General features: G+C 44.1%; 1 protein-coding gene across 1 annotated transcript in view; it reads left to right on the top strand.

Annotated features, from left to right (window-relative positions):
- Positions 1-13,945, top strand: part of ELL2 (elongation factor for RNA polymerase II 2) — a 66,665-nt gene that overhangs the window by 36,801 nt on the left and 15,919 nt on the right. Inside the window, exons 3-5 of the mRNA XM_040421553.1 lie at positions 7,670-7,791; positions 8,087-8,250; positions 10,741-11,000. Of these exons, the coding sequence (XP_040277487.1) occupies positions 7,670-7,791; positions 8,087-8,250; positions 10,741-11,000 (546 nt within the window). The remainder of the gene's footprint in view (positions 1-7,669; positions 7,792-8,086; positions 8,251-10,740; positions 11,001-13,945) is intronic.

The following is a 13,945-nucleotide window of genomic DNA, read 5'->3' as shown; positions in this document are numbered from 1 at the left end:
TTACATTTGGCGGAAAAAAGGAGAAGCTTGGAAGTCTAAGAACAGCATCCCAACTTTGAAACACGGGGGTGGCAGCATCATGTTGTGGGGTTGTTTTGCTGCAGGAGGGACTGGTGCACTTCACAAAATGGCATCATGAGGAAAGAAGATTATGTGGAAATACTGAAGCAACATCTCAAGACATCAACCAGGAAGTTAAAGGGGTATTCCCATCACAATGATCACTGTTAAATCTCTTAATGATTTGACAGTGATAATTTTTCAAAATACATTTTGTTACCCAATTCCCACCTTTTTTGAGAAAATAAGTCCCCTCTTACCTGATTGTTGTCTTTCATCTCCCCTGGTTACAGCCACCTCTCCTGCCGAATCCCGCCGGGCTGCGCTTGCGCAGAAGACTGAAGATTCTCTCCTGGCCGAGCCGCGCAATGTCCTGAATGCGCACGCCGCCGCATATGCGCCGTGATTTCTTCCTGGCCAGTATAGTACAGAGCCGCGCACGCTGGCTCTGTACTATACAGGCCAGGAATAAGTCACCATGGTGCATGCGCAGCGGCGTGCATGTTCAGGACATGGCCCGGCCGGGAGAAAAACTCAGGTGTTCTGCGCAAGCGAGGCCTGGAAGAGAGAAGACGTCAATCAAGCACCGCCGAATCCAGGAAGTGAACGTCGTGCTGGACGAAAGTAAGTACGAAAATTGAAGATGGGAATACCCCTTTAAAGCTTGGGCGGAAATGGGTCTTCTAAATGGACAGTGAGCCGAAGCATACTGCCAAACTGGTTACAAAGTGGCTTACAGATAACAAAGTGAATATTTGAGTGGCCATCACAAAGCCCTGATCTCAATCCTATTAAAAAAAATTATGGGCAAAGCTGAAAAGGCAGGTGCGAGTAAGGCAACCAACAAACATGGCTCAGTTACACCAGTTTTGTCTGGAGGAATGGGCCCAAATTCCAACCAACTATTGTCAGAAGCTTGTAGAACGTTTGACCCAGGTTATACAGTTTAAGGGCAATGCTACCAAATATTAATGAAATGTACGGTATGTAAACTTTTGACTTTGCAGAAAGTAATAAAAATGCCTTAAAACATTCTCATTATTCTGGCATTTGGCAATTTATTATTATGGTAGTCCTAGTTGACCAAAAACAGGAAAGGTTTATTCAGATTTCATGTCTGACATTGAGAAAATCATGCATATGTGTCTTTTTATATAGTATGTAAACTTCTGATTTTAACTGTACCTGTTTGTAATAGACAGCTTTAAAAAAAACAGCTTTAAAAAAAAACATGTTTTGGGTGTTGAGGAGCTCCATCTCCAGTAAACAATGGGCACTTGTGCCACCAGCAATTACTAAGAAGACCTTGAGTCGTTTGGATGAAATCCCTCAGTGATGCAGCCGGATGCATTGTGAGAATGAAATGTTCAGCTTTGACTGTAACGCGCCTTACCACATGGTGGTCTTTTCTGCTGTTAGAATGGGTAGATCACAATGCATTGGAAATGTCTAATAAAAAATTTTTTTTTTTTTTTTTTTCCTGATGCCTTCTGTTTCTTGGAAAGGCTCAGTGTGGTTGTTAGACTGATAACTGTTTGTAGTTGCATTACTTTAGAAGGCAGCCACAGCAGATTTTCCGTTTTTCAATACTATGAAATGTGGCTTTATTTAATCTAAAATAAGAACCTAATATTCTAGGGGTTTTTTCTTTTGTCTTTCTAGGCAAAGCACCTGTTGTGGGTGGGTGTCTCTTCCTTTCGATTCCCGTCTGCAGAAGAGCTGAGGTTTTTGAGGGTAGAGATTAACCAAACAATGTTTCTGCAGCCAGATTCTCCCAGCAGGGGGCAAATCTGTTGCTCTCGTTGAAAAATCTTAAAGTAATTAGAGCAAATAATTTGAGCTCCACCAATTATTTTCTTAGACCATTGCTTCCATTTGTGCAGTTCCCCTTAAGAGTAAGATTAGTTAAAGGGGTTGTCCGAGTTATGAAAAAAAATATAGCACTGAAAATCTGATCTATAACTGAGCTAAGCAAGTTTTATGCAAAAAAATACACTGCTCAAAAAAATAAAGGGAACACTTAAACAACACAATGTAACTCCAAGTCAATCACACTTCTGTGAAATAAAACTGTCCACTTAGGAAGCAACACTGAGTGACAATCAATTTCACATGCTGTTGTGCAGGTGGGATAGACAACAGGTGGAAATTATAGGCAATTAGCAAGACACCCCCAATAAAGGAGTGGTTCTGCAGGTGGTGAGCACAGACCACTTCTCAGTTCCTATGCTTCCTGGCTGATGTTTTGGTCACTTTTGAATGCTGGCGGTGCTTTCACTCTAGTGGTAGCATGAGACGGAGTCTACAACCCACACAAGTGGCTCAGGTAGTGCAGCTTATCCAGGATGGCACATCAATGCGAGCTGTGGCAAGAAGGTTTGCTGTGTCTGTCAGCGTAGTGTCCAGAGCATAGAGGCGCTACTAGGAGACAGGCCAGTACATCAGGAGACGTGGAGGAGGCCGTAGGAGGGCAGAAACCCAGCAGCAGGACCGCTACCTCCGCCTTTGTGCAAGGAGGAACAGGAGGAGCACTGCCAGAGCCCTGCAAAATGACCTCCAGCAGGCCACAAATGTGCATGTGTCTGCTCAAACGGTCAGAAACAGACTCCATGAGGGTCCGACGTCCACAGGTGGGGGTTCTGCTTACAGCCCAACACCGTGCAGGATGTTTGGCATTTGCCAGAGAACACCAAGATTGGCAAATTTGCCACTGGCGCCCTGTGCTCTTCAGTGAAAGCAGGTTCACACTGAGCACATGTGACAGACGTGACGAGTCTGGAGATGCCGTGGAGAACATTCTGCTGCCTGCAACATCCTCCAGCATGACCGGTTTGGCATTGGGTCAGTAATGGTGTGGGGTGGCATTTCTTTGGAGAGCTGCACAGCCCTCCATGTGCTCGCCAGAGGTAGCCTGACTGCCATTAGGTACCGAGATGAGATCCTCAGACCCCTTGTGAGACCATATGCTGGTGCGGTTGGCCCTGGGTTCCTCCTAATGCAAGACAATGCTAGACCTCATGTGGCTGGAGTGTGTCAGCAGTTCCTGCAAGACGAAGGCATTGATGCTATGGACTGGCCCACCCGTTCCCCAGACCTGAATCCAATTGAGCACATCTGGGACGACATGTCTCGCTCTATCCACCGTCACGTTGGACACCACAGACTGTCCAGGAGTTGGCAGATGCTTTAGTCCAGGTCTGGGAGGAGATCCCTCAGGAGACCGTCCGCCACCTCATCAGGAGCATGCACAGGCGTTGTAGGGAGGTCATACAGGCACGTGGAGGCCACACACACTGAGCCTCATTTTGACTTGTTTTAAGGACATTAAATCAAAGTTGGATCAGCCTGTAGTGTGTGTTTCCACTTTAATTTTGAGTGTGACTCCAAATCCAGACCTCCATGGGTTAAAAAATTTGATTTCCATTTTTTTATTTTTGTTGTCAGCACATTCAACTATGTAAAGAACAAAGTATTTCAGAAGAATATTTAATTGATTCAGATCTAGGATGTTATTTTTGTGTTCCCTTTATTTTTTGGAGCAGTGTATATATTTCCTCATTTCCCAGGTTCTTTTCTGGCCCTTTGTTTACATGCAATAAAAACCATCTCTGCCCCTCACCCTGTACTGCTAAGGGAGTGGATACAAGAGCTGCCCTGAATGCTGGGAGAATCAACAGCAACTTGTAAGTGTAGAACTACATGTCCCACCTGTATAATGACACTGCTAATGCACACAGGATCTTCCCCCTACCTTCTTGTGCAATGCTCTCCAGTATGTCAGCTCTAGTGCCCAGCATTGTCTCCTCACTGCCTGCAGAGCTGTGCAGCTGAAGGGGTTAAGAATCCTAGCAGAGAGTAGACTGCAGTGAAGGGGGCGTGGCCCGCACAGTGAAGTCTCTTTACAGGCTTGTAAACTACCTTTATCAGAGCAGGGAGAGAAGCTGACATCACAGGTCATGTGACCCTCAGTGAAATCTGAGAAACCAGCCACTGGAGATAAAGTGAGTTAATTGGAAAGCTGTTATTTGCTTAGTTAGGAACATTGAACAAAAAATAACTGACAACCCCTTTAAGTGTGTTATTATATACAGTATGTGTATATATAATATATGGGTGGTATCTCCCCTTGCAGAGACTGCTATTTTGGCATGGTAACGGCATGTAGATGCTGGATATCCTTCGGTGGTATGTCATTCCAAGCTCCTTCAACTTGGACCCATAGTTCAGCCAAGGTCATTGTTTTATTCTGTGCCTGAGAAATCCATTACAACATCCAGTCCCAAGCATTGTCCATGGATGAGAGATCTGGTGATTTTGCTGGCAAGGGGATCAGCTGGATATCCTGAAGGGCACGTTGTGTTATCTTGATGGGACACAGTCTCCTAACTGATCCCAAAAAAAAGGCAGGACAGTTCCATGCTGTCCTGGACTGAAGACTGGTCAGTACTCCCTTCTATGAATACCAGATGGGAACTGCCACGATAGATAATGGTGCCCCACACCATGATACCTGGTGTAGGGCCTGTATATTTTAGCTGTAAAGTGGGGACCAACTCCATATCACTGCCTATGGATCTAAAATGGGATGACCTAAAACTCCCTCCCTGTAGATGTCCAAATAGTGTAGAATTTATTTTTTTATGTATCCAAAATGTATGTTAAACGGATGCCTCAGACTAATGCCATACAGTGGCATCTGTTCGCCATAGAGTTCCATAGTAAAAAAAAAAAGTGTGTGTATATTTGTAATGTATACGTTAAAGAGGCATAAAACGTGATGTGAACCCACCCTAAGAATTGAATCTCATTGAAAATGACCCAGATTCCTCTGTAAATGTCCTGTTAGAGTTGCATAAGGTTTTAGTTTGAGAAACATTATAGTAATCACTATTCTTCCTCAATTTGAAATTAGCCGCGCAGAGTCTTTTGTTCTGGAGGGACCCTTCATGATTTGCTGCAGTCTCAGTAAGCACCGTGTAATGCTTTCTTTGCCCTGCAGTGGCGCTGTAGAGGAATTGAACACTTGCAGCTAGATTCTTCCACAGATTACAGCTTGTCACCTGTGGTCTGATCGGTCACCTCCTGTTATCTGCTTATTATTCAGGGCCTTTTTAAATGATAGTACAAATTTAAAGTGGTTATCCAGTTTGGACAATCTGCAGCTCTGGTCTACAATAAGTAATGCACATTCACACTTCTGAAACAGACTGGTGCGGTGCTCAGCCAGCAAGGAACGTAGGGAAACTTCTTTTCTAAGAATTTTTAGATTTTATGGGTGGTAAAACATTGAGGAAATTTGATTCATAGACTACATGCTCCACTGGGTAAAAACCACAGATGGCTTATGCGGTATTTCTTATCTACTTCGTGATGTAGAAGTCCATTTTTGCCCTGGTAACGTTGACAGATGCTGTGACTTGTGTGCGTATGGCAGCTGATCATTTACATCATTATTGCATCACTCCGAGCCCCAGCACGTTTGGTTTTGATATTTGCACGTCCTGACCTGTTTACACGCTTGCGTTGGAGTATTTTCCTCCCAATGTCTTTTTATTTTTTAACAAATTTTACAGATCATATTCAGTTTTATGGGAGTCAGATTGATGCCATAGGGAATCAGTCAGGCCTCTTTCACACGGCTGTTGTCCTGCCGTGCCCGTGTATTGTGGAACCATGGTATGCGGCCCGCAATGCGATCATGGGAGCACTACAGTCGTGTGAAAGGCCTTATATGGAGGTCATTTTGACTGGGCACAGTGCCCTGGGCTCTGTACAACATTGGCCCACTACTTGGTGGGTGCCATACACTGTACCTACAGATGGTAGAGCTCTGGTTCAGTAGTCTACATGAGTCTTTACACTGTTCCTGGTTGAAAGATGTTGCTTGGTCACATAGCTATGGATGTTGTACAATAAGCAGTTTTCTGTAAGTCTTCATCTGTCTATTAGAAGCTCAGTGTATCTGGAATGCATTAGATCTGCTGAAGAAACATTAATCAGTTTTAGGGTACATTCACACAGCCATTAAACAGATGAACAATCCCCTTTTCATGGCCATTTTGCATCTGTGTGCATCCATATCCTGGCTGTATGTCTGTTTTTAGCATCCATTTTTAACGTCTGTTAACAAATAAATGAGATTTATCTGTTTTTATTTATTTTTAACTCCATCCCCTGCACTGCCCTCAGTGTATATATAATGCCCAATAGAGCCCCTGTTATTTTAACCCTCTCTCCCTCAGCCAGTATTAACAGATTAAAAAAGTAAATACTCCCTGCTCCTGCCGGTGGTGAGGTAAAACTAGCTCTGCCCTGGAAGCAGCAGGACCTATCACTCCCAGCAGGATCATGGGACAGGTCCTGCTGCCTCCAGGGTGGAGCAAGTGTTCCCGCTTGTGCCTGTAGTGAGGTAACTTTTTATTTTTTCCATAGTGTACCACTTTTTAACAGCAATTAGATGTATGCACGGCTGTTAAAAACAGTCCCATTGATCTCATTGTAGTCTGTCTGGTTGTCAGAACGGCCAAAATTAGGACGTGTCCTTTTTTTTTTTTTCCGCGGCTGCTACTCACTGACTGTTACGAGAACAGCTATGTGAATAGCCCCGTAGACCGCCCATTTTCCATTGTTGTGAATGTACTCTAAAAACGGCCATACACTTAAGACTAGGGCTAAAATGATTACTCGATTTGAATCGAGTAATTCAACCCAAAAAAATCTTGGATTTCTGTCATGTGACCATGGAGCAGGAGTGAAGCACTTGCTAGTGCTCTCCACCCTGTGGTCACCCTCCAGACCGCTCCGCACTCCACTTTCCTCCTGACTCATCAGGGCGTCAGTGCAGTGCGCTGGAGAAGATTGGCGATCTGTGGAGCGGCGCCCCTATAGGAGAGGTAAGTATTTTCTCACTGTTGCTGGGGGCACTGGGGGGCAGCTGGTAGCACGGGGGCGCTGGTGAGTTTTTATAAAGTAAAACATTCTTGTAATTCATTTTTATTAGAGTACCGTACTCTATTAATCGCCGGATTAATCGATAGAATACTTGATTTAAAAAAATAGTCGATACCTGCAGCCCTAATTGAGACAGTGATCAGCCGCAGGATCCGTTGTACGAATGATCCCACCATCAATATGCCAGAATAAACCAGTTTGTATTTAAGACTCCCTGGCCCTTGAGCAGAAAAATGGTCCTTGAACTGATTTTGGCAGATCATGGCATAAACATGGAGTTTCATCCAACAATGCCAAGTCTGTGATTGGCCATTGTGAACGATTGCTCATGCCAGCTTTTCAAATACCCGTGGGCTGAAATGTGCATAATAGCCCTTTCTGTAGAACTTTTGCCTCGTGTACAGCCAGCTCTAGGTTTTGTGCGTACAGTAATATTATGGTGACCTACAACCTGTTCTTTCCTCTTAATTCCACCTGTTTAATTACAGATAAAATTACGAAAACTTTTGGTAGATTGGTCGAGTATATATCTGTGTAGGGGAAACTTCTTGGCAATGGTTTATGCACAAAACTCTGTGGCATTAATTGCTCGGTTGCTCATTTTTGGCCATTAAGTTAACTTTTTTTGTATTTTTATTTTTTCTTCTCCCATTTTTAGTGCATCAAGATTCCAAAATCAGACTGCCTCAATGAAATGCACAACTTTAACTTCTATCTATCAAATGTAGGAAAAGATAACCCCCAAGGCAGCTTTGATTGTATCCAGCAAACTGTGTCAAGGTAAGCCAAATAAATGTGCGATATAAGCCCAATTACGGGACAGTTCGTAAAATCTCCTCTTGCTTTTACTAGAGGCATGAACTGATCTTACCACTTCAGTTACGGTCACAATTGCGTCTAGATACACGATGGATCATTGGTGATTTCAATAGCATGATTGCTCTATAGATGGTATTGCTTTATAGTATAGAGCCTGCCACCCATTAAATGAATCGACAGATCATCTTTTTCTTCAGCACATTCAATTTCAGCCGTTGGATTAATTTGATCCTTTTATTTTTCTTTTCCATGAAAGCACTGGCGTATCAAAACTGAATTGTCTGGGATTCATACAAGATAAAATAACAGTATGTGCCACTAATGACTCCTACCAGCTTACAAGAGACCGTATGACCCAGGCAGAAGAAGAAACACGAAGCCGTAGTACAAAAGTTATAAAACCTGGTGGCCCGTTTGTAGGTATGCATTGACTGTAGGTTTTTGGTTTTCCAGCAAAATTTCTACTTGTTGCACAAGAAGTCAAAGTGCTAAGTTTAGTGTAAGTTTAGGCAACCCTGTAAGAGGTGATTTGGTGGGAAGAGAGGCTCTACATTTATTTTTTTTAGTGGGGGGGGGGGGTGTTGGCATCTGTTATCCCATTTCTAGCGCGTGCATTTCTCCCAAGCTGAAATGTTTGCTTGCAAGGGACATTTAAAGGATATCTGTCAGCAGATTTGTTCCTGTGAAACTGGCTGATCTGTTACATGTGCACTTGGCAGCTAAAGGCATCTGTGTTGGTCCCATATTCATATAGGGCCGTATTGCCGAGAAGAATGATGTTTTAATACTGTATTTTTCGCCCTATAAGATGCACCGGCCCATAAGACGCCCCTAGTTTTTAGAGGAGGACAATAAGAGAATTTTTCATTAGACCTCAGATCACAGCTCCAATCAGATCCCCAATAAGACCTCAGATCAAACCTCAGCTCACACCCAAAAGTGAATGAGCCCCAATATAAATAAGACGCTCTGGCTTCCTCCTGCTGTCAGCTGTGCTGTGAACTTGCGCGCATAGCATGAGGTCACAGAGCGCCTTCACTCTGTGCGCAGCCTTCACAGGCTTCCCAGTCCTCTGGTGCTAATGAACGCTTCCATAATGGAATTTCCCATTAGTATTCGTTTTATGGGGCAAAAAAGGGTATATGTAAATGAGCCTCTGAAAGCAATGGGGACGTCGCTGTTACACCTAGAGGCTCTGCTCTCTACAACTGCCGCGCCCTCTGCACTTTGACAGGGCCAGGCAGTTAAAAGTTGATCTTCCCTGGTACTGTCAGTGCGCAGGGGGCGCAGCAGGGCTGAGCCTCGGAGTTGCGGCAACGCCCGCATTGCTCCTAAAGGCTCATTTGCATATAGTAAAACTTCATTGTTCTTGGCAATGCAGCCACTTATGAACATGTGACCAACACAGATGCATTCGGCTGCAAAGTGCACCTACAACAGGTCAGCGAGTTTCAGAAGTACAAATCTGCTGATGCCCTTTCACTGTACAGTTGACATTAAAGTGGTTCTCCGGGAATTAAGAAAATAAAATAAAAATGCTTAAATATTACTTTATTATAAATCTATTCCCTAATACCTTTCATTAGGCTACTTTCACACCTGCGTTTTTTGCAGATCCATCATTTATCTGCAAAAACGCTTCCATTACAATAATCCAACCGCTACTATAGCCATGACTGATTGGTCTTGAACACCATTGAAAGTCAATGGAGGACAGATCAGTTTTCTATTGTGTCAAACGGATCTGTCCCCATTGACTTGCATTGTCAGGACGGATCAGTTTGGCTCTGCTTCGTCAGGAGGACAGCAAAACACTGCAGGCAGCTCTTTGCTGTCTGCCTCCAAAGCTGAATGGAGGCAAACTGATGCATTCTGAGTGGATTCTTTTCCATTCAGAATGTATTGGGGCAAAACTGATCTGTTTTGGATCGCTTGTGAGAGCCCTGAACGGATCTCACCAACAAAGCCGAAAGTGTGAAAGTAGCCTTAGTTTATAATGGCTTGTTTTGTCTGGGGAGCAATCGTAAGGGGAAATAAAATGAGCACGTGTCCTATTAGTACACACAAAACCTGTCCTAATTACACAGCAGAACAAGTTACTTCACAACACTGAGGTAAATATCTGCCTCATCCTCCTCTCTGCTCTACTTGTCAGGGATTTATGATCCTGAATATATGATCATCTAAATCTGTGTAGGAATAGAGTTCATGAGGAGACAGGATCATAATCCCTGACAGTCAGAGCAGAGAGGAGGTTGAGGCAGCTATTTAGCTCAGTGCTCTGAAATAACTTGTCCTCCTGTGTGATTAGGATAGTTTCTGTGTGTATTAATAGGAGGGCAGCCATATTTCTCCTAATGATTGCTCCTTAGACAAATTGAGCCAATTATAACTAATGAAAGGTATTTGGGAATATATTTGATAAAATAGTAAAGTACTTTAATTTTCTTAGTTCCCAGGGAACCCCTTTAAGATCATTAGCTCATAAGCTTTTTATACATAGAAGCCCCCCTATTTTAGTCACCATTTTGACTGGTTATAAACATTGCCTCTTTGGGTATCTGAAGTGTATTGTCAGACATCTACGATTGTTTCCCATGTGAACTGTAGAAATAACATTTAGGATCTGAGTGGGAATCTCTCTGGATAGACGCCCATTACACCTAGTAACTTCAAGTTCCCTTCCTCCAGCACAAGTACCAGTTATAAATGTCAGCATCACAAAGGAACAGTGTAATTGTTTGTGTTGCAAGACCTGAGTGCATGTGAAGAGAGGCGATATGTGACTGTTTCACACACGTAGACTGGTCGCCATGTACATGAAATAAGCATTCATGCTGGTAACGGGGTTTGGGAGACTCTGGACTTTGTGATTTCTTATTTAACTTGTATTTTTATCTTCTCTTGCAGGCAAGAGGGTCCAGATTCGTAAACCAGCAAATAATATTTTAGATGCAGCACCAGAAAGGAAAAGGTCCACGCCCATTAATCCAGCAAACACCATTCGGAAGACAAATGTCAGCAACAGTATTGCACAGCGGCCATATAGGGAAAGGGTGATTCATCTGCTGGCACTGAAGCCATATAAAAAGCCAGAGATACTTGCTCGTTTACATAAAGATGGTGTTAATCAAAAAGACAAGAACTCTCTCGGTGTTATCCTGCCACAGGTGAGAAGAAAAACGTATTGTCGTGTTCTTCTTACACATGCGTGTGTTTGGCTTTGGGAAAAATGGTTTTCCCTTGAACTCTCAGGTTTCCAGGTCCTTGGATGTGCATTGTGTTCAAATCTCTCTACTTTTCATGAATCTACACCTCTAAAACAGATTCTTATTGTTCTTGCCTAGATGTAGACTGCAGATGGCAGACTATGTGCAGCAGTATTCTGTACAGTTTTGGGAGCTCGGATAATCTGATACTTACACCCAGTAAAAATAATTGTTAAAAGGAGGTAGTGACACCCAGCAACCCTGCTGATCAGCCGTTTTCTGGGAGTCAGGCGCCTGCCAATCTGACGTCTATGTCCTATCGAAAAGAAAGTTGTGGAAAACCCAATTAGGCTTTGGTCACGTTGGCGTCATGATGATGGTGACAGATCCATTTTCTGAGGTGATCCTGATAGACCCCTTTGATAATCTGGGTCTGCTGCTTTTGACGGCAATAATGGCTCTAAATACTGCACTTGCGCTGCAAGGTTATCTGTACAGAGTCTTGTGTGTTAATATATTTTGTCATAGTTTAGGTGTATGCTGTTATGGAAAGGTCTTATAAGGGTTGTGAGGTACAGTATGTCTCAAGGTGGTCTTCTGAAGGGTTAAATGCACAACCCCCTTACATAAGAGCAGATGTCAGCAAGCAAGGCTCCTGTACAGTGCTAGCTCATCATGCGCTGCTGGCATACTGCTCTCTATTTATAGCTGCAGAGCGCTGATCATTTCTTACAGAATCCATGCACACCCTTATTGGGCAGTGCTACACCTTGAGTGCTGCATGTTAGGGAATGCCTGGCAAAGACTAGATCACCTCCTCGCTCTGCACTTGATCTGGAGTATTTTTTTTAATACAAACTAGCAAATCTTTTGTAAAGAAAAGCTTAAAAGGGAGGCTGTCAGCAACTTTTCACTAAAGTACCAGCAATGTACACCAATTCACGTTAAAGGTATTCCAAACCTGTATGACATCTGTGAGGTCTCTGGATGTTTAGAAAACTAACTTTTATTCCTATGGAAAACTGCTTCCAAGTGCTCCTCCCATGGCTTCAGCCCTCTCCCCTGATGTCACAGGGATGCTTGTGCCGGCACCCTCTGCTGCGCTTCTGGCCACGCGCAAGACAGGGAGCTGTTCTGTGCAGGTGCCAGAAGCGCAGCGGAGCCCAGTTTTCCATAGGAATGAAAGTTCATTTTCTGAACGTCCAAATAACTCAGATGACATACGGGCTCCCTTAAAGGGGTTGTCTGGGTTCACAGCTAAACCCAGACATAGGCATATTTTCACCCAGGCAGCCTCCCTGATGTTGGCATCGGAGCATCTTGTTCTCCGATGCGCTCCCTTGCCCTGCGCTAGATCGCGCAGGGCAAGGGCTCTTTTGTTTACAATAACACGCTGCTGGGCGGAGGCTTCTGCCCTGCAGTGTTTGGTGACATCACTGGCTGATAGGTGGGCTTTAACGCTGCCCTAGCTGTTTTACTGGTTAGGGCAGCGCTAAAGCCCGCCCATCATTGCTAGTGACATCACTGGGCTTCCTGGCAGCCTGAAGGAGAGCCCGATTTGTCACCGGATTTCCAAAAAATGCCTTTTCCATGCGCAATTTAGCGCAGGGCAAAGGAGAGCATTGGAGCATGAACTGCTCTGATGCTTAAATCAGGGGGGCTGCCTGGGTGAAAATGGAGGTATGTCCAGATTCAGCTCTGAACTTGGACAACCCCTTTAATGGGGAATGACCTATTGTTTCAATAAAGCTTTTGTTAACCAAAAGATCTTTACAATTATTTTTTTATATTGAAAGGGGTTCTGCAGTTTGTTTAAACTGATGATCTATCCTCTGGATAAATCAGCATCTGATCCCCGACGATCAGCTGTTTGTGAAGGCAGCGGCACTCCAGCAGCGCCACGGCCTTCTCACTGTTTACCGCTGGCCTGAGCACGGCTAAGCTCCATTCAAATGAACAGAGCTTAGCTCCGCCCAGGCCAGTTGATACTCGTCGTGATGTCACTGGGCCAGCGGTAAACAGTTAGAAGGCCGCGGTGCTGTTGGAGTACCGCTGCCTTCACAAACAGCTGAATGGCGGGGGTCCCAGGTGTCAGACCCCCACCGATCAGATGCTGATCTATCCAGAGGATAGATCATCAGTTAAAACAAACTGTAGAACCCCTTTAATTTTCCATTTCGCTATTTTTTTAAATTCTAAAATCCTGCGCTTTGCACTGACCACAAAGCCTTAAGGTGGATTTACACTTGCCGAGGAGCAGCAGATTGTCGGCTGCTCGCTCTGTGGAGGTGAAGCGTTGCATTTACATGCAGTGATCACCTCCATAGTAACGTCGGAACCGAACGTTCCCCTGTTGAAATCCACCTTAAAGCTGACAATGGGGTGCTCCCATTGCTCCCTGACAGATGTCAGGGAAGACAAGGATGGGACAAAATGAATATTTTTCACCCAATCCTTTTGTTCTTGGAGATGAGCTACCACCAGAATTGTCTGGCAGCGCATTTCGATGCTTTCCCCATAGCGTACATAGACACCTTCAGCCAAACGTATTTGTGTATGAGGGAGATGGGAGAGAGCTGTTGGCTGTCCCCCATACTCATGTTGAGGAAATAGAATACAGTCAAAAAATAAGCTAGCAGAAAAAAATGCAGGTGACGCACTCCCTTTAAAGTTTTATTTATTTTTGTTTATTATTTTTTTTGTTTGTTCATTGGATTGCAGATATAAACCCTGCAACTTTTCTGCTTCCTTGTAATGTAAATGTAGTCTTTTTAGGGAGTTAAGGGGTTAAATGGCACAGACGGAGTCTTTGTGCGCTGCAACTCCTGGAACAGTGCAACCCTGTACTCTTCCCTGCCAATGACCCAAACACCCTCGGTACTAGGAAAGAGGGCAGTCTTATGTGG

Source organism: Bufo bufo, chromosome 2 (genome assembly GCF_905171765.1).
Source record: "Bufo bufo chromosome 2, aBufBuf1.1, whole genome shotgun sequence".
Lineage (NCBI taxonomy): Eukaryota > Metazoa > Chordata > Amphibia > Anura > Bufonidae > Bufo > Bufo bufo.
The sequence above is the reverse complement of the archived record's forward strand: the minus strand, read 5'-3'. Positions and strand labels throughout refer to the sequence as shown.